The sequence below is a fragment of the Elaeis guineensis genome, chromosome 6, assembly GCF_000442705.2.
Source record: "Elaeis guineensis isolate ETL-2024a chromosome 6, EG11, whole genome shotgun sequence".
In the NCBI taxonomy this organism is placed as follows: domain Eukaryota; kingdom Viridiplantae; phylum Streptophyta; class Magnoliopsida; order Arecales; family Arecaceae; genus Elaeis; species Elaeis guineensis.
This window is the reverse complement of record NC_025998.2, coordinates 131,809,801-131,831,779: the sequence shown is the minus strand read 5'-3', so window position 1 is coordinate 131,831,779 and position 21,979 is coordinate 131,809,801. Positions and strand designations below refer to the sequence as shown.

The 21,979-nt window shown below is 36.4% G+C and overlaps 1 protein-coding gene across 2 annotated transcripts; it reads right to left on the bottom strand.

Annotated features, from left to right (window-relative positions):
• Positions 1 to 1,635: 1,635 nt before the first annotated feature.
• LOC105046455 (uncharacterized) lies at positions 1,636 to 21,276 on the bottom strand. Of its 2 annotated transcripts, XM_010925053.4 has the most exons (15): positions 20,930 to 21,267; positions 19,820 to 19,954; positions 19,583 to 19,662; positions 19,350 to 19,433; positions 17,849 to 17,936; positions 17,552 to 17,715; positions 15,378 to 17,388; positions 11,750 to 12,060; positions 10,904 to 11,222; positions 10,521 to 10,676; positions 10,200 to 10,341; positions 7,072 to 7,148; positions 2,862 to 3,001; positions 2,401 to 2,509; positions 1,636 to 2,257 (listed from the first exon to the last, which is right to left on the bottom strand). In XM_010925053.4, exons 1-15 carry the CDS (start codon positions 21,110 to 21,112, stop codon positions 2,063 to 2,065), a joined length of 4,194 nt encoding a protein of 1,397 aa, XP_010923355.1. In that variant the 5' UTR covers positions 21,113 to 21,267; the 3' UTR covers positions 1,636 to 2,062. The 2 variants fall into 2 exon arrangements, 1 of the variants encoding a protein (XP_010923355.1); XR_002164961.3 differs by lacking the exons at positions 1,636 to 2,257; positions 2,401 to 2,509; positions 2,862 to 3,001; positions 7,072 to 7,148 and having other exon boundaries at positions 10,204 to 10,341; positions 10,912 to 11,222; positions 20,930 to 21,276.
• Positions 21,277 to 21,979: the final 703 nt, after the last annotated feature.

Here is a 21,979-nt window from a genome sequence, read left to right as displayed (position 1 = left end):
CAGGCTTGAGGCATGAGGAGACTAGCATAAGACTTATCTCTAATTATGATACATTATGGGTGGATAAACAAGGATACAAATTTGGAGTTTAAGTAACAGAGCTAGTTCAGTTATTGAGTTCGAATTAGGTTTGACATGTTGCTTTAGGGAACTAGTTAAATTTTTGATAGAAGTGATCACGCAAATGACCACTTACATATTTTGGTGACATCGAATAATACCTCGAATCAACTTAGTATTAGAAATGAGTTCCTGTATTATATGTGCTCTAATTTCTATCGGACGACCTCACATCTGCTTTACTGACATCAAGAGAAACAATGAAAATAAGGATTTTATAAATAAAAAAATATTTGTTTATTATGTTTCATAAATAATGAGAACAAATTCTTCACCAAATGGAGAATATGACCATCTAGTTTTTTTCTCTCATTGCACTGCAAGGACACATTTATTATGTTTTTCTTTTATTGGCACTAATGCATGTGAGGTCATAATTTTTTTTTTTGATAAATGTGGAATATAATTATGTTCATGTTAGTTGGCAAACTCATGCACCTTAATGAATCTATTCTGAGTTCTGAAAAATGCATGAAATTGCTCACTAGATTCTTTTTCAAGATCACACTAAATGATACATTCCTCTTGGTGAATCTATTCTTAGTTGCCTTCTCTGAAATATTTTTCTTCGGCAGAGGATTCACCTAGGTGATGCAGAATTGATTCAAGCATTATTTGAGCAAACAACATGTCTAGGTCTTCCACAAAAAAATTGAAGGTATGGTGCCCTTTAGCAGACACTTTTTGTCATTCTTTTGTAAATGTAACTCATTTCAGAATTCTCAAACTATTAATACATCTTTCCTTTCCAAAAGAATATTGCATACATTTTAGAAGCTTTTTACAGGGTCATATGAATAACCGAACCCTTATATAGTACTTGGCATGTGCACTGCACTAGATTGCCGTCGAATCAACAGTGAAATGCCTTTTATTGGATTTTCTTTTGTGATATTTTTTTCCCTTAATTTAGATTGATGAATATGCTAGCATTTTCTAATGCATGCACCTCTTCTTTCTCTCCCTCTCTACTAAAAATATCAATGGAGATTTGATTGGGTGAGCCATGCAGCTATACGCTTGCCATGTTAGGTGGCATTGCAAATAGAACCAATCGACCGTAAACCAATTTGAAGTGGAAATTTTATAATCCAGTGTTTATCTTCAGGAATAACTCGAACATCAACTTGCTACGCCACCTAAAGCAAATGGTAACAAGAAGTCAAAATCATGATTATTTTTTGTGTAATTTTTAAATGCTTATGGCACTATCTTTTCCTCAATGTGTTTATTGCTTGATCTTGTTTCCAGTCTAACATCAAATACTTTTCTTGCTTATATGACCAAATGATATTGATACCCTTCACCTAGTCATTAAAACGACCCCTCTTATTTCATATGGTAAAATATGATATTTTTCAACCTGGATTTTATCCTGATGCGATGGTTGCTGAAGACAGCTTCCAAAATGCTTAGGAGCAATGCTAGGACATGAAAAATCTTACCTGTTCAAATTCTAAATGACAATGAGTGACAGAGACTAGAAAGAAAGTTTAGTGCTTGGACAGTGGATACTGGCGGAAATGCTTTGTGTCAGAGATTCATTCCTTGCAAGACATCAACAAAAACAGTATTAATGCATGCACAGACACAAGAGAGAACAAATCATATATCGTGATGCAGGTTCTCCACAATGGCCTAGCTTCTGAAAGGTCCCCTAACAGTATAGGCTCCTGCACAAGGATGCCCTTATGCCCTTCTGGTTTTACAAGGCTTCCTCCTGGATCCAGGGCTTCCAGAAAAAATCTGGCTCACTTTTGTACATGAATGTCGCATGAAAGACCACTGCAGATGAAGATGGTTCCATGCACCAGCTGCACTGGTGACCGTTATTTCTACGATGCGCAGATGAGCTACATAAGCCCATTTCAAGTGGGACTCTGATGTGTGTTGGTACAGCCGTCTGGTCCAATGCAGGGGAAAGGACTCAAAACGGGAAAGCCTAGTTAAGGGCACAATGAACTCGCTCCAGCAGCCGCACAACCCGATTGACAGAGATAAACAAATGTTGCGAGTCTGAAGTTGAAGGTCTTGTACTCTGCAAGCCAGATGATGCAAGCACAGCTTCTTGTTGCATGCTAGTTAGCTCCAAGAACTGGGCAAGCATGTCTCCATCAAGTATGGTAGGTACTCCCACCTGCATTGCAGCATTAAAAGTTGATGACATATAAATTGAATATATAATGGGATGGTAAATGCTAAGCCACAGGAAATAATAAAGCAACCATATCAGAGAGAAACATGAAGCATTAAGAGTCTAGTACAGTTTTGTAATCATACCGGTAACCCACGCCCACGGAATTCCTTGTGGTCATTTCCTAGGATTGGAGCAGTCAATGGATGAACTGCAAGTCTCCCTTGAACAGCTTCTAATAATTCATGCTCCTCACTGCATGATCACATCATACTATCAGATTTTAAAGAGTCTGTTCATTTATCTGAGAACATGGTGTACATATTGAAGGAAACCCTTTGCTGTTGCCATGCTATATACGAAAGAACAAAAGTAAAACCAACTGAGCAACTAATAAGGGTACAAACAGAATGTATGCCCACATCATCCATCATGTTTAACACTTAAATAAACTAGGATACCTATGACAAAACTAACATCTTAGCTGAAATAACGCAAAGCATATACTGGTTGGATGCATTATATTATCTTCAAAGCATGCATTTAAAAATCTTTTTTTCTGGTACAACAATGGAGATAAACGAGAACTAGGAATAATCAATTTTACCTCGTAATAGGAATAAGGATCCACACACTTCCTAGCAATGTACTTGCAACAACACTGTTGTAGGCAGATTCTAAGACTACCTCCGCACCATCACAACCATTCAATACATCATCCACTGGAAGTTTGTACGAAAATGAAGCCTATAACCATTCAAGAAATAAAGTATTAAGAACACAACATTTTAAAAAAAAAAAAAAAGAGAGATTAAAGACACAAACATCCAACTCCTCACCAAAGTACAAACAAAATTATGCCAATTCCATTCAGCATTTCTTTATAGCAAATCACTGACAGTTAATACACAAGTTATACGAAGAGCCCACGGAGCTACAAGGACAATAAATGAAGCCTTGTAGAAACATATCAACTTTGTTTCATGCAAATGCCAAAAGAGGTTTTGGGGAAGATGGGGATTTTTTAATTTCACATCCATTTTGTTTCATTTTCAACTGTGGCCAGGTATCTCACTGGAGAAAGCTACCACCATCCAAGAACATCAAGTAGAAAAATAAGCAAGTGCAGACCAGGTAGCTTCTGCTATTTCTCACAGTCCCGAGGTTAGATATGTATTAAATTGAATTCGTATTTCTACACTGGCATATCTATTAACACAGAAATATATCCTCTCTTATTGCTAATGATGCTAACCATGCCCAAAACGACATGGCTTTTTTTTTCCCATTTCATTGTCACTCAGCAGTAGTTATATCACTGTTTTTGCATGGTGGAAAGATCAAACAGAGCAATTGTTCTACAGAAATGTGAATAATTCAGTGAGCTTCATACAACATTTTACTCAGGAACGGGGGTGGTCAAATTCTAGGTAATATTCCACATTTGGAAACCAAGAGAACTTGCAAAAGTCAGCGAAAGAAATATTGCAGTACATGCAAACCATAATAATCAACTCAAAATATTAATTCTTAAGACCAAACTGAGGAATTTTTATATAGCAAATTATGAAGAATGCTGGCAATTGACTTAAGCCACTTCCAATGGCTCAATTATAAGCTAAATCAAGCTTAAATCACATGAAAAGCAAATTCTCATTGATCCTTGTTATTGCAAAAAACTGACGAAGAAGATTGGCCATTGACTTGGCCAACAGCTTAATTATAGCCAAACCAAGCTGGAATAAATGAAAAACAAACTGTGGTTGATCCTCATTATTGGGTCAAATTAATCTTATTGAGCCTAAGCAAGCCCCAGCTCAATCAGGTCTCTCTCTCTCTCTCTGTATGTGTCTGTGTGTGCACGCATGCATGCACAACCGCACACACATAGTCAAGCCATTGAAACCAATTCTTAGGCCCTGATTTGAATCTAGCAAAATTTAAGGGTATCCAGCTGTTTGAGATAGGCCCGTGTTCAGCTCATCTCCTAATAAGATGATTAAGATCAATCAAATAGGAAGCAGCCCAAGCTTGTTCGGCATGTTTCAACCAACTAAACTATAAACCCCTATGGATCTCTAAATGCAATTTCTTCAGGAAGAATGGATAGAAAGAGGAGACCTTTGCACTATCTCTCCTGGGGTCCCCACAGGTGTTCTTTATAAGCAAAAAGCTTGATCAAGCTCAGCTTGATTACATCCCTAAACTCAGCTAATTACATCCCTAATAATGGCTGAATATTCCACTTCTACAGGTCAAAAACACAAGTTGAAGATATTGAACCTCAACTTTCTTATTTGGATTCTGCTGTCATTTTATGAATACCACATCATGCTATATCAGATGGATAAAGATAGTAAGACCTCCTAGAAGAAACAGGTTGAAATGAATGCGACTCAGTGAACCACTTCAAACACGCAACATGAACATAATTGAGATGGTTCAGAGACATTGCAATATCTGTTCTAAACAAAATAGTTTGGTCTTGACCGAACCTCCAAAACTCACATGAATTCAACACAAATGAACGTGTATGTGTATATGCAACACACATGGACATGTATGTGTATATGCACACACATTTATATAAACAATATACATACAAACATGTACACATTTATACAGAAACACACACACACACACAGATATACACATACAGACAGATGGACAGACTCATGAACATGGGAAAAACATGCATGCAGACTAGTATTCAGCATGTGTCACACATGTGAAAGAAAGTGGGAAACATGCGTGGCTGCGATACTATTAAAATCTGGATTTCTCCAAAACAACAGTGAATAATTACTACTTTCTTGTGATTTGTGATAAAGCAAATCTGGTCCTGATTGAAAATTTTGATTTTATTTCTTATTTCTGATAAAAGAGCATGGGTGGATCTGGTATTGTTTAAAAGTTAATCTGAGAGATGGTAAGTTAAAAAAAATCTATCATAAGTTTGGTTTATTTTTCCTTATTTGTCTTTTGGACTCCTTAAAATCCTCTTTCTGGACTCTTCCTTGGAAAAGGGAATATCATGGGGAGAAAAAAATGATACGGGAATTAAAAGAAAAAAAATGACCAAGAAAAACAGCATCTCAAATCCCTGAATAAAAACTCGCATTCTCGACTATGCTGTTGTGTTCACAGTTACTCTTTTTTATTTTATTTATTTTTGATATTTTTTACAAATTCCAATTCCAAAGTCTCATTCAATCAAATAAAAAAAAAAAACTCTGGGTGGAGCTAAAAATAAAAATATATCATGAAGCCGAAAAACAGAGAAAAATATATATTATGAAAACCATTCAGGTTAAAACCAGATCTTAAAAAATAAACCAGATCCCAAACAAATCGAATTACATTCATTTTATAGATTTCCCCATCTTGTCCTTCGATTTTCCAATCAGAGTGAATTATAGTTGTTTGTGTTCTTCCTTTTTGTGTTTTTCTTGTCTTAACTTCCTCTTGCGATATTGATCAGTATTTTGGTTTTTTATGCTTGTATATATCTTGGTCCTTTCCTTCTATATCCCTTATTATTGGAGTCTGGATTCTTTTTATTGTGTTATTCATGACATTTATTTTCCTTTCCATTCATCTGATTAGGAGTTTTTTCCTTTTGTTTTTATTTCCACTCATGCCACTTAGGAGCCTGATGTCTTTTCTGCACTATGAACCCAGATGCTTTCTGTTTTCCATCTCATGTGATAACTCGTGAGATGGTTGAATAACCACAGAAAAATTGCAATAGACGGACACGGCTATTGGGAGAGAGTTTCCATTATATATGTACCAACATATATGCATATATATGTGTATACACAGGCACACACACAGATATGATGTTTTTTATTCTACAACCCTAAAAGGCAAATCATTTCTTCTAACTGGAATTACAGCTTAAAAATCTATAAAATCACAAAAGAAGTTACTTGCCCAAGCTGTATGAATTTTCAAACCAACACAATTAGTAGTAAAATCCCCAGACTAAAATTATCAGAATATGTGCAGATTCCACTAGGCTACTGTTACTTCCATCTTATGCAATGCTCTCAAAAAATAATTCCAGGCTATTCCATTCCAGTCAAAATGTGAAAAATTCTACTGAAGCTCAAAGCACACCTGAAGATGTCCAAGACATTTTCATCAGTTCTAGATAATATATGGAACTAATAGTTACTAGTCAAAATTAGACTAATTTTTTTCTTCAGGGCAAAAAGGATAATGCTCAATATAATAATGTATCACTAATCCATATGTTGTAAGCTGTGAAGAAACATAGGAGATGCATGTCAGCTAACAACATAAAAGCAACTTACTAGAGTGGATGGGATTTTCTAACTCTATCACTTCTATCTTGTTTTGAAAGAAAATGGCCATCAAATATACTATTCAAGGTGGATTCCATCTAGTTTCCATTATACATACCACAGCAGCTCAAGCATGGCTTCCAAACAGCACGATCATTGTATAATGTAAACAGCACAAATCTCTAAATACGTTTCCTAGTAACCATATAGCTTTCCTGGACTTCTGATTTCTGATATTTCTCGAACAAAAGTAGCATCGAATCCAAGCTCTAAATCAATTCATCAAGATCACCCTGAATTCTTCTAGCTCCTTTTAATTCTACTTTTAAGAGATATAGATACATATACATATACATACACATACACATACATACATACATACATATAATATATCTATCTATCTATCTGTCTATATGTATGTCCATTCATCATTTTCATTTTACACACAGACAATTCATTTATCAAAATTCAAGAGTACCAATGATAAGGTGCAAGGGACTGAATTACCTTCTGAATGCTCATAACAGTCTCTCCCATGTAAAATGAACAATTTAGCACCAGGTTTTTTTCTGGGCTTTCACTAACTGCAATATAAAACCAAAATAAGCATCAGCATGAGGTTGTCCACAAGTATTACATGCTCATCATGTAAGTAATAAACTTCATGAGTAGGTGATGATTACAAGACCAGAATGGAAAGTTACACTTACACATTATGATGCAAAGGGCATTACACAGTAATAAGATGGCAATGGAATGCAAAGGCAACAAAAAAACACAATTGTAGTTTCAATCAATATTTTACAGAGTCATCCTTAATTGCATAATTCAGCATTTAGCTTAGATTTCTTAGAACACCTTTATTTATAATATGCTATACTGCAAACTCTTGGATTCGGGCCAATGGAGGTCCACTCAAAATCCTAGAGACATCCCCCTCTTAGAAAACATAGAAAGAAGAACATATCCCACTAATTATAAATAATTTCTTTAATTTTTTAATTATTATTAAAGTCCATAGTGAGAACACTAAAAGCAGAGACATCTGGTTAGAGAATTTTACTTTATTGTGTTTATGAGGAATTATAGTCTTGGTGAATTTGCCATAGAAACAAGAAAATCAAAGCAGCAGTCTGCAAAAGCAATTTTTCCATAAGGATAGTTTAGGTGACTCCTGCAAGGATAGTTACATGGAAGGGTCAGATGTATGCAGCCTCACCAAAGATCCAAGCATTGCATGAGTCACTTGGGAGAATTTTTACATTTATCTCTTGCTTGGTATGATAAGGATTCACCTGAGATCAAGTTATGTCATCTTCTGAGGTTCAGAAAGCAGTTCTGGTTTATTGATTGTGCTGACATATGTTCATATATCTAACTTGCAAACACATCAGGTTCATTTAATGCTGTTTACAAAATCTGAGGATACTGTGGTTTGTGTGTTAGAAGAGTAAATTGCATGTGCTATGTGCATGATAGAAAGGATGTTTTGATGGAAGGCTGGAAGCAATCTCTTAGCACATGGGGGAGAGGCTGTGTACATTTGACCCTCCCCGGACCCATATATGGTGGGAGCCTCGTGCACCAGGACACACTTTTTTTAGAGATTTTCTGCTTTTTAGAGCTTTAAAAGAGAAAAGTCATATTTAATTGTGGATTATACTTAGCCCAAGATACGAGTAAAGTAAGGAACAAAAAAGGGGTCAAATGAAGGAATCAAGGATTGCTGATGCAGAATCGAATCCCATGCCGACCAACTGGTAGTACAAGTTGGTATGCCCCCGTGCCGGATCCGAAGCAACACGGAAACGAGGGATGAACTGGGAACGACAAGAGAGAGGAGGGGGAGGGAGGGAGAGGGAAGGAAAGAGAGGCCGATGGAGACACAGAAGGGCCTTCGAGGTCTTCCAAGCTCTGCGAGAGAAAATGCGAGATGAGAGAGAGGAAAAGGGAGAGAAGAGGAGGGAGCGAAAGGCGATGGGAATGCCGCCGTACCCGTCGGATGGCCAAAAATAGCCTGACAGCTGCCGCGGGTTAGAAACAAGGGTTCGCCCTTATTTTGACGTGTTTCTTAAAAAACACGATACACAGTGAAGCCAGCAATGGGTTTGCCGGCTTCACCATGTATCGGCATCCCTCTGACGGCCTCTCCGTCAACTTCCGCTCCCTCCCCTTCTCTCCCTTCTCCTCTCTCTCTATCTCTCTCTCATCTCGCATCTTGCGGAGGATTGGAAGACCTAGAGGTCTCAGCAGCCCTCCGGCAGCCTTTCCTTTTCCTTCTCTCCTCTCCTCTCTCTCTTCCTCTCTTTCCTTCTCCTCGCTCCATCTTCGCTACCGTTCTGAATGGAATGCCTGAACCGCACCGATCCGCCGCCGGTACGGTTCGGCACACCTCGAATCGCACTTCCTTCTTCCTCACTCCGTTTTCACTAGCATCTCAAATTGAATGCTTGAACTGCACCAATTAGTTGCCTATATGGTTCGGCACGCCATGAACCGCCCGATACGGGATGGTTCGGCGAATGTTGGGAGGAATAATAAGGAACAAGTCTATTTTACAATATTCTTGGGATAAATGTATGCTATTTCAAGGGATAAATGAGTAACAGCATGAGAAGCAACCCCAACTTTTCTTATTCCAGTAGAAAGTAACAGTGTTTGGTAGGATAGGACGTAATAAAATGGAAGTAGTAGTCACCCCCAACCATTCCACTTTCTTTTGCAACCAAATGGAGACAAAAGGAATAATGGTCCTGAGTTATATTTGGCCTCCTGAATACTAGATTCAAAGATCCACTTAATTTTCCCCCATTAGGTGTTACATTCCAAAACCAAAATATATTTCTCAAACCACTTTCTATTTGGTTTTATAAACCAATCATCCTCGTTTGCAAATCTAATTGATCTAATACAAGGAATTCGAACTTTAGGGGAAAATTCTTGCAATGTTCCATAAAATTGTGGGCTTACATTTTGTCTTGTTTCTTTGGAAACATGCTTTGCAGTTCATGTACCCCTGCATTTGTCAACATGTAGAATTCAGATTGTCATGTGTTAGATTGTTTTATCCATTGAAAATGATGAAGCATGCATTCCAACATTTTTTATTTTTATGGTTTTTTTATAATTTTAAATAGTCTTAACAGAAACAACAAACTCTATAACCACGATCTCAAGCAATATAATATGCTTTAACATGTTTTTATTTTCTTTACTTTTGTTTATCTTTATATCCAATAATCAACTAATATTATGACTTTTAATCTTTTAGATTTTTTTTATTTATTTTCCAGCATCCCACAGAGAGACAGGAGAGAGTACCATTTATATGCATCAGAAAGGAAACAATAATACCAATGCAGAGAATGAAAATAATATAGAATATATGACATCCTTATGAGTAGTTTTTCAACAGAACACTCGAGAAAGGTAACTAACATGCTCAAACGCATTTTTTTCAGCTCAAATCAACAAGTGAAAGCATTTTAGGGAAAAAAAGCAAGTAAACTTCTCATTTTATTGCACATGTATTTTCAAGGATAACAAAGACATTGCAAATTATATATAGCGCAAACTGACAAGACCAATTTAAACAACTGCATGAGAAGAACACAAAGATGAAAAGCATCATATACCTTCTAAATTATTTGTGCATGACAGAACAGATATATTCCCTCTACGCTCTGATACTACAGCAGTGTCACAATCCATAAGAGCACAATCAGCAACCAACCTCTGAACAGGATCAGAATATAATAGCTCCAGTTTCTTAAGCTCCTAAAAAAAGAATTGAAATGGCAAAGGTCATTTAACCCCAATGAGCCAGAACCGAGACTAAACATTGACCAAAGAAATCCAAACCTTGAAAACATTTTAATTATGAAAGGGAAATGTAAATTTTGTTGTGGGACACAAAAGAATATGTCTTCATGAAGATTTCAGAAGATACAGCATACCTCATGATAAGAGTAGAAAAGGATACCATCACGACAGTCACCGACTGCTATTCTTGTAAAATGAGTCTTCAAACAAGTTATAGTAAACCGTGTCCTCGCTGAAGTAAACCTTCTCAACCGCTGAGGATTGTCATTCACAAAACCAAAAACAAAGAGCTGTTGAAGGAAAGGTAATCCATTAGCTAAACTCATATAAGTTAAGTGAGAGTGTGTGCGTCTGTCATATTCACTGCCCTTAACATCAAAACTACATGGTTCCTTACACAAGCTGCAAAATTAATATCAGTCCACTTACAGGTGAGAACTTATCCTGACAGTTATTGCTTTAGTATTCAAATTAAAATTTTCTCTAAACATCTAACATCTTGAAAATGATATCTTACAATATTACCAGCAGATGCCACGACATATCGGTCAAGATATGGACAAACAGAGAGTACAGCACCAGATAATGTATTTTGATAAATTAACCGCAACTGCACTGCTCCCATTTCTTCAAGTTGAATTCCTTCACAGCAAGTATCATTTGGACTGCTGCAAAGACTGCTGCTTGATAACTGTTCAGTTGCATAACCAACAATTTCACGGAATGGTGAACCAACTCGGGATGAAGGATTCAAAGTTGAACAATAGATCAGCGAGCTGCCTTCTGAAGAACTTTGTGCACTATCCAAGCTCAGCACAATCAAGCGTCCCTTGGCACTGTTGCAATCACAGTAAGGTTAATCAATTGATTGAATGTTATAAAACTGCATTCACTCGATAATAATATTTCATGAAGGAAAAAGTCTTAATGTTAACAGAGCAGGATTAGCCCTAACAACAAATATTCCCAAATCTATCATACCAATTATGAACACATCAATAAAATAGATCTTCTCATGAAACTTATAACAAAGTTGTCCAAAATGAACTGTCAATTATTTGAATTTACATAAAAGGGTATCAAAAAAAAAAATGCTGGGAAAGAAAGAAAAAATGATGGCGGGTGAATAGCAAATGTCATCTACTAATTTCTCATGTCAACTACTGTTGCATGCAATACACTCCCAAGCAAGCAGCAGCAGTTGGCATGAGAAAAAAGCATAAATTGGACCTTGCACACCAGTATACAACCAGCCGAGATCAGCCCTGTATTTAAACGGTACCAAGTGCATAAGTGTGAGCATGCATGTTTTGCAGCTGGAAGAGGAAAGGACAAATGAGAAGAAACAGTCCTGAAAACCAACCTTTCAGCTTCACCACTGGGCATAATGGTCCGGCCAGCAGACTGACTGGTCCCAACAACCAACACTTGCTCATTTCCCACCCTCACTATTTGCATGCATTTTGCTGTTTCCCCAGGTTCACACTTAAATTTTGAAAGCAGTGTCCCACTGAGAGGATCTACACGGCATATGTCTGACGAGCATGTAGCATCAGTTAGTCCAATCCTCATCACCAACAATGTTTTACTTTCGCTATGATATAAAACTTTTCGTGGTGTGCCTCCAATGGGGAACTTCTGCACGTTAAGTCTCTTGCTATGAACCATTTCAACCTGCAAAACAAGGAAACCAATGATAGAAACATAATATAGCTTCTATGAGAATATAGGTGGAAAACACAAAGTAATAACTAAGAAATAATCAGCAACAAGACCTGTCCATTCTTCAATAATGAATAACAAGGAGCTTGTGCTTTAATAATAGAACAGTTAATTCAGATGATGATATTATTCTTCTGCAAAAGATCCGGTTAACATATACATAGCATCTGACATCACAATGATATGCCAGCAACTTTCACTTGGAAAAGTTCTATTTATTGTATGGATTTATTTTAGGATCTGCAATTAAAATTCCTTTTGGTGAATTTTGAAAATTTAGTAATAATATTTTGCATGAAGATGATATTATTCTTCTGCCACAGATCTGGTTAATATATACATAGCATCTGACATCACAATGATATGTCAGCAACTTTCATTTGGAAAAGTTCTATTTATTGTATGGACTTATTTTAGGATCTGCTATTAAATTTCCTTTTGGGGAATTTCGAAAATTTAGTGATAATATTTTTCATGATATGTGTGTCTTACTTGAGTAGCACACAATTGTGCATAATTTCCTAAACTTGAGCAATATATTTATATAAGAGTAGAACTTCACACAAAAGTGCAAGTCCAACACTACCCTATAATCCCCCCTATCATCTCTAAACACTATTCACTATAACCCAGCCCCTGAGTGGAAACCTTTTCCAGAACATGGGAGGAAAGGAGGTGCATCCTGATGAGGTTTGGAGGATAAGAGCTTATTTTTCAACATTCGTGATCTTGCAAAGCCCCTACTGAATGCTCTACTGCTGTGAAATCGTCAGGAAAAACATGTATGCATGTGCACCACTCCACTGCACATATGCATGTGCACCGCAAGCAAGCGATACCAGATATTATGCAGGGGGGAAATCTACTTTTGTTTCTTTACTCCTAAGGAAACAAACCCTTGGTTTTGAGCACAGCTTACACTTGATTCCTGACACTTCTAACTATTCTTAATTCAAGCATGATCAACCACTAAAAAATATTATTCTAAAATCAACCTTGGTGCAGTGACGGAACATTTGTGAATTACTCACTTGGAGGACCATGTCAGAGATGCCAGAAGGAAATCCAAATTCTTTTCTTCCAAGCATAAGGAACCAACTACACCTGCTTCTAATGCTTCTTACTGCTGAAATATTCTTCTAAAACCAAATTTAGTGCGATAAAGGACTATGGTACATAACCCATCTGAGGGAAACCATGTATTTTTGGTAGTAAAAACAAAATAACCTAAACTGCAAGGAAAAAAAGGGCAACTGTTACAAATTTGGCATGTATTCTTTTAGTTACTTCCAGTAAAATGCTTACAAGAAGCTCCTCCTTCAACGCATATTTTATTATTTAAAAAGAAAAAAAAAAGATACCCTATTCTTGCAGAATCTGCTTCAATATACACAATATAAGTTGTCAACCATTTGTATTTAACATAAAGGATGTTTAATGAATTAAACATAATTTTCCATTGTTTGGTCAAGACACGTTTGGTTTTGAACCCGCACTAGGTAAGAATGTACCATTTCTTGTGGTTGGCTATTCCATGCACTTCCATACCTATCTACTGATATCTAAGGTAATTGTGCTTAGAATGGGTTTTTCCATCAAGCTTTATTTATGTATGCATAAAGCAAGAAGAAAAAAATGCTCATGTGGTAAAGTTGCTCATGTACAATACAAAAAATCCAACGAAGTGTTGAACATGCATTTGGATGAATACACGGTTATTATATGAATCATTCAACAACAATATGACAACATAAGAATATGTTTTAAACTAGTTATGTTACAAACCATTTGACAAAAACAACGTGCTGAGGAATGTGGTTTGTACTTTGTACCATGTACCGTGTTCCCATGATATGAATGCTCTTATATACTCAAAAACTTGATAAAAAATGTTACCTAGATCCTTACAGATTCTTTAAAATGGTGAATCCAGATTGATCCAAAATCCAACATATTAATCTGGGAAAAAGAAAAGAAAAGGAAATGAAATTTAGTTATAGCTATTAGCTAACTAAGAACTTTCTAAGAAGCATCACATGTACATAGGAAAACCTTTGCATTGTTATCAAACTTAGATGAGCTTGAATTTCTAAGTTAGAGGCCTAAAGACAGTTCATTCGTCTACTCTATTATAATTGAAATTCCTGTGGTTGGACCATCCTAGGTTCAGCTCCACTTTCTTTTATTTTTCAGTTGTTTTGTCTTTCCAATGTGACCTTGCTCCCTGTCTCCAACTTCACTAGTTCCTTCAGCCTACCCCATCATGGGTGGTCAACACATGCCCCAACCTCAAGTATACGATATGAAGTGTATCCTCCAGCAAACTAAGCTAGCCCAAGCATCAAGAATCAAGATTATTGACTATAATTGGGCATTTAGTAAAATCTGAGAAATTTGGAACTTCTTTAGCAACTCAAGATGGCCTTGGCTGCAAGTTCATATGATATCAATATATGCATTTGGTTAGAGCAATTGCACTTATACAATACGCTACCTTTTTTCTCCACTTTTCATATATGATCCTGATAGATGCCTTACAGATTTGTGCAATCAGTTTTAGTATTATATATAAAATGCATTGATACATCATTAACTTTGATTATTAATGAAGCTCAAAATATGCATACATTCACACGTCACGTCCAAATCTATACAGCTATGGTGTTACATTGTATTTGTAGAGCTCACAGAATCCAACACCCTAATCAAGTGGCAAGCACTGGTGCTGCTATTGGCAGCCATGCAACATGACAAGCAACATGCATTAAATGAAACTAATAAAAATATAACATCAAATAGTATTCCAGCATCAAACCTTTAACTGTTGAAAATAAAAACAAAATTACATTTTCTGAATCTTCCAAATTTCATTAAGTTACATATATGACAACACCAAAGGATGCATATTTACTATGCATTAGATGAAATTAATAAATTTATAACATCAAATACTAGTAGTTGTTTGCATCTTGCATTGTACTCATGGCAACCAAGAAGATAATTCGCCACTTGGCGGAAAAAACTGTACTGACTACCAACCAATCAATACGCAAGTGTCTCGCTTATGGAGTTAATGAAGAGGCATCTAGATAGAGTTCAGAAGGCCTAAAAATGAGCAGAAATAATCTCAAATGTATATTTTGGCAGTTTGTGGATATACATTATATGTAATGATAGGGCAAGGACAAGCATATAGCGCAAAAGGAAATGAAAAAGGCCTACTCCAAGCAATTTAAAACAAAATTAAAATTAGTACATAGGGTTCTCACCAAATGTAAGCAGTTCTCTGCAACAAATAAAATTCCCTTGGGGCAGTCGACAGAACACACTGGGGTTACATGAGTTGCAGACTGAAATGAGAGAGATGTATATGCAAGGCTGTGTCTTGCAGAATGCAATAACCAAGGCCTATCACTGAGAATAATAATGTCTGCATCAAGTGAATCATGCAGAGATACCAAAAATACAGGAGTAATCCCAATGCGACGGATGGCAATCAATTGTAAAAGAACTGGCATAGGTTTTTCAGTATTCTCCATCATCTTGCCAAGTGAATATGTAGACATGGTTTTCAATGAGGAATTTTCAACTTCCCTAAAGCAAGAACTACTAAATTGGCTCTGTCTGTTTGGTTCTGACCGGGAAAATGTAGAGATTGCAGGCCACTCAAACCGAAGTAGCATTCCATTTCTCAGACCTGAAAGAACATAGGGCCGATCAATTGATACAAGTCTAACATCTTCAGGGATGCAACCAGTAATAGGGCTTCCCAGTATATTATTTATTGAGATGCTTCCGATAGCAAGGACTCTGATGCTTCCTACAGGGGAAAATGAAAGAATTTCCACTGATGGTTTATGCGTACCAATGACAAAAAGCTTACTAATTTCAACTTTACTTGAGAGACTAGCCTCATGATCCTTGTGAGCCAATCTAACTTCTGAAGTTAAAAGCCCATGGTTGACATGTCCTCGTGGTATAGATATGCAAGATACTTCATGCTGCAGTCTCACATGCTGAATCTCAAATATTTCATAATGATAAGCTGAAAGTGATCTGACTCCAAGAATATATAGAAAGCAAGGATTAGAAGTAGCTACAATTATCAAATTGCATCCAACTGCACCCACACTGATGGTCACAGTGTCAGGATACCAATAGGTGCAAATTGGTGCAGAAAGAGGGACACCTTCAGTATGAGCAAATGTAGTGGGTAAACAAAGTCTTACACCTGTCCTGTGAATTTGCACGAGCAACCCATCAGCCACCATGCCACAGGCCAAAGTGCAAACATCAGACTGAAAACCGATAGCATCACTGACATCAACAAAGCTTAAACCAACTGACAGTACTCTAGTTTCTTCAACAAAAGACAACACAAGAAAAGAATGGTGAGAATCACCTTCTTTCATCCTCAGTGTCCATGTACCAGTTACTCCTTGATAAATCGGGCCAGTCCTTAAAAGCTTTTCTACACTGATACCACTTCGAATAATTCTTAATGATCCCTCAGGACTCATTCCACAACAGGCAAACATTTGATCCTGTTTCTCATCATGGTAATCAGCAACAGATAAATCCAGAATTGGTGCTATGTTTTGAATGGGACTTCTGTAAAGCAACCTACCATGCTCCAACTTGAGGACCATCCCATCCCCCATCTCTACAAGCCCTGCAATTAACCCACCATTGACCCATAGCAGTGCCTTGCAAGGCAATCCCTTGTAGAGACAGTCAGATAAATTAACTCTGACTCCCTCAGTGTCGAAATTGATTTCAATTATATACAGTTCCCCTGTGTCCAAACAAAAGATCAACTTTGAACTCATTGACTCACCAGGTTCCCAACTCCATGAACACACATGCTTGTGATTTAAATTTCCTTTACCACTTCCACTATCAATGTTCATAGGGTCATCATCCTTGACCATATAATCAGCAGAATCTCTCAATTCTAGCAAAGCACAAGCAGCTACATTAAACATACCTTCATCATCAACATCTAGTCCTCTACATGATTCCTCAATAGAATTTCGCTCTTCAATAACACTAGGTAAATTTAAGTTAATCCTGTGAATACAACAGATATTTTCTGGGTCTCTAAGATCCATTAAAAGCACATCGCCAATCCTAAACAGAAATGCAAAGCCAGAAAGATGAGGCACTGCAGATACACTAAGTGCAAGAGGTCCAGGTTCTGCAAATCGAGATAGAAAATGAATAGTATGTGTCCGAGAGTTGCATCCAAACAATATCAAGTCATTCATGGCAGAGACTTTCCTGCAGTGCAAATTTCAAAACTTTCTGCAGTCAGACATGTTCAGCTCTTCATGTAGACATTGCATCACTAACAGTGAAACAGTAAATAAATTCCTACAAAGCCAATCCCACACAATGTCAATTCAAAAATGGCACCCAGAAACACAATGAAACAAAACCACACCTGTGCATTATTATCGCCAATACAGGATCATATCCTCCTATGCTTAGATGACCAGTGCCATTTGAAATGAAGCTCATGCTCCAAATTGTACCACGGATGCTAGTCATTGATGTATCCATTGTAGTGCTCATCTCTCCTCCATTTTCTGGTGGATAGAAGATTTTCTGAAATTATGACATGAGATCTTCAAACTCTGAAATAAGTACTATAACATATTAGATGGACCAGACTAAAGCAATTGTTCAGTCTATACATTATACAACATTTAGGTTGATCAACTGATTCTCAATTACTGACCTCACCAACAACATTGCTTCCAGCAGATTTAGAAACAGAAAACAGGGCAAATCGGTCTTCATATGCACTAACAGCAACAAAAGAACCTCTGAAAAATGAAAACTAAGTGATTACCAATAATGGCTTAAGGCACTGAAAAAGGATGCCATTGACCTAAGAAATGAAGAGAGAAACATTTTCTTTTTTAACATGAGTAGACATCCTGTTTCCAAAGACAAGTACCTACTAGAACTAGCCAGATTGAAATACTTCACCATGCTTGCTCAGCATTAAAAGAACAAAAATGAAGACACTATGAAATGAAAAAATTGCTATTGGCAGTTAGAGTCCTCTAACATTTTCAGAATACTTAAGCAAAAAATGTATGAAGTTCTTAAAACCAAATTAAATATCATTAAGTTTATTTCATCAAAAAGAAGAAAAAAAATAACATGTCTACGAATATGTTGCTACAGGACCTGCACTTAAAGAATGTTATTTCCAAAATACCCTTTGCATATACAGCTGGAGTACAGCTAGATATTGCACTGGTACAGTTATCGGTTGCTAGTTATATAGCAGAGGAGCCAAAAAGAATATGGTAACTCATTAGAGTGTATTTTCTACCTTAGTCATCGCCAGCCAAGCTTATAACCACACTGTTCAACAGTGACAATTTTTAAAATATTTTATTCATCTGACATCCTTGATTGATTCAGCTCAGCAAGCAATATATGTCTAGCTTCTGTCTCCATTTCTACCCCCAAAACACCAATTCAAGTCTCACCTTTTATTATTTAAGTCGTCCCTCATCATTTTATCCAATGACAAAGCGAGTTTTTATTCTAGCTGATGACACTGTTCTTGATATGTTAAAATAAATTTTCCTATCTGAATTTGCAAACTGCTTTAAAAGTTACATCATACACATGGCATCCTACTTGCACCACTCAAGTGCACTCACTTGGTTATAGATAAAACCAACCCCAATGAAATCATTCATTCATCTCAGCAGTGATGACTCATGCTCTAAATATGGGAACCAGAGATTGTATCAATGCCTATGTAAATTCATGGAGACTTAATATGTATGATTAACTCATGGTTAACCCATAAAGGTAAATTAGGTTATCATTCATCCCTCTCCATGTTAGTAACCTTTGTTACTCCTTGCAGAATCCAACAACATATTGTTGATCGGGAAGTTCATACGATAATAATGAACCATGGGATTATTGTTTCACCTTGAGGAGGTTTAAAATATAGTTATGCTATGTTATAATGGATAAGTAATGCACATACATCATAAGTAGACTAGGAATAATTATACACATGTTAATAGTCAGTTAATGCAGAGTGACATCCAATACTAACAGCACAAGTCATTTGACCATCTCGTTATGAAGGAGTTCAACTAGAACGTGCCAAGACTTCCCCTTACAAAAAGCCTACTGCTGAGTATCTTAGAAAGCCAGTTTCCAAAGAGAAAATAAAACATAAGAAAGGTTGGGAAGAAGCTTACTCAGGATGAACAGCTAACATTCTTCCCAGTTGATGAATCGAGTTTCCTGGTTTGGATAATTCAATGTGTGTCATGGCAAAGAACCTGTAACAAATTAGGGTACACCAATAATTAATTATAGTTCACCTTATGAAAGAAATTTAGTGGAAGTGCGCACAGCTCAACATAATAAAGATATATCTCATAGCAAAATGGATTAACAATCACAATTAAAGAATATAGTGCAAGCTAACCTATGCATTTCCAAACAAAAGGTAAGAAAAGAAAGCTTTCCAGAATCTGAAAGAACAACTAAAAGGTCTTTCCCTTGTTCCTGTAAAACATAAGCAGCATTTTATCAAGACGATGGATAGAATTCTTTATACACAGATAAAATATTGTGCATGATAATGTAATTACAATTTAATGCCTCAAAAGAAAGCTGCTAGTTAATAAAATAAATGCTAATGGAGCATAAATTACAACAAAACCTGAGGCATAGCTTCATGAAATTTCTCATTCCACCGCAGTATAGCAAGATCTTTTATCGTGCCGAATACACTTTGCTCACAGATTGATTGTACAATTCCATCTTCGCCGACTACTACCAATTCAAGTGATGTCTCCTGAAAGCATTTGTCCATTACAAAGAATGGTCACTATAAGCATGAATAAAGCTTTCTCTTAAAATCAAACTTCCAGAAGAAAGAGGGCCTTGAATTGGCTATGTTTCTTTGAGCAACACACCATTTCATAATAAATATTCATGTGCTTAGGTTCATCATAGAAGTGCCTGGTGAGTTGTGACAATTTCAGTCTTTAAAACTTCTACAGCTCTGTGAGTGAATTATGGCAAAAAAGACATTTGCATGCCTGGAATTATAATATCACGTGGCAGTCAGCTCCAAAAAACTAACACCAATAGCCAGTTTTACAGTGGACCAGACACGTTGGCTTAAACAAATAGCAACAAGGGATCTTTTGGAACAATAAACAGTTTACATATCCCCATTGTACAAATAATTGGCTTAAACAAATAGCAACAAGGGACCTTTTGAAAAAATAAACAGTTTACATATCCCCATTGTACAAATAATTAACCTACATAAAGCCAGCGTCTTTATCCGCAATTGGCATTTTTATCCACAATTACGCCCTACCATCTTGCGAGCAAAAGGGGTTAGCAGCAAGACAGTTCCTGGTTTGGGCAGCAAAAAGTAAACTGTAGTACATGCTTTAATTTTCATCCCGAAGTTTTTATGCCTTCAATAGTCTGAATACCCTCAGCTTCTTTCACAACTTGGTTCACCGTTATAACAAACGAACAAATTACAGCGGTACAACAACATAAAAAGGGCACACAGAACTAATTAAGGTGGCATATACAATTCTTTATGAAATAAAACCAAATTTAAACGAATAAAAGTAAATATAGATAAGATCAAGACAACTACTAACGGCGCTTTGTGAATCATGGATTAATGAAGAAACAACTACTAGCACACATTAAGAACATGATCGAAGGAGAAATTGGCCTGAAGAGTACAATGGTTGAGCTCGAAAAAATCGAAGATCTAGATTAAAGAGGAGGAAGGAGGCACCTTTCCCAAGACGACGTCGATGGAGGAGGGGGAACGGAGGTGGCCTTGGACGGCCTGAAGGACGGCGCTTCCACGGAGGACGCACTTGGCCAGGTAGTGGACGCCACCGGCGACGCCGCCGACCGTGGCCTGCGGCCGCGACTGGCTTCCGGCTGGCAACTCCTCTTCCTCCATCCCCACCATCTCTCTCTCTCTCTCTCTCTCGATAGATCGATCGATCTCTGGAGGTGGCGAGGGCTTCGATGGAATGAGAGTTAGGGTTCGGTTGGTAAGAACGTCGGCGGGTAGAGTTCAGGAAACGTTTCGGGGGACAGAAGTACCTGCTAGGACTGGTTGGGTGGGCTGCCCCCGGCGTCAGCCGTCCATTCAGATGCGCCCGTGATGCTGGATTACTGCAGGGCCCGTGGTACATGTGCAATAGCCAGAGGCGTTCTCTCAATGGTTCAAATTTTTTAGATTGTATCGGATCTAATTATTTTTATCAATATAATCTGGTTCGAAAGTTAAGATGATCTGATTTAATTTATAATTTTTATATAAAATAATTTAATTATTTAATTTGATTTTATAAAAATATTAAATTAGATTAAATTTTAAATTATATATATATATATATATATATTAATATAGCGTTCTCTAAATGGTTCAAATTTTTTAGATTGCATCGGATCTAATTATTTTTATCAATATAATCTGGTTCGAAAGTTAAGATGATCTAATTTAATTTATAATTATTATATAAAATAATTTAATTATTTAATTTGATTTTATAAAAATATTAAATTAGATTAAATTTTAAATCATATATATATATATATATATATATATATATATATATATATTAACACATAAAATAGAGTCTAATTTTTGGTTGGATATAGATATAATTTTTATGTTAATGATTTCAAAAATTAGAATGATATATTGTTTCAAAAATTATTTTAATAATTTTAATTTTTATTTAATTAAAATATTATTTTTAAATTTTTTTTATTATAATATGTTAAATTATTAATTAAATCAGATTAAATTGTAATTCATTAATTTGAT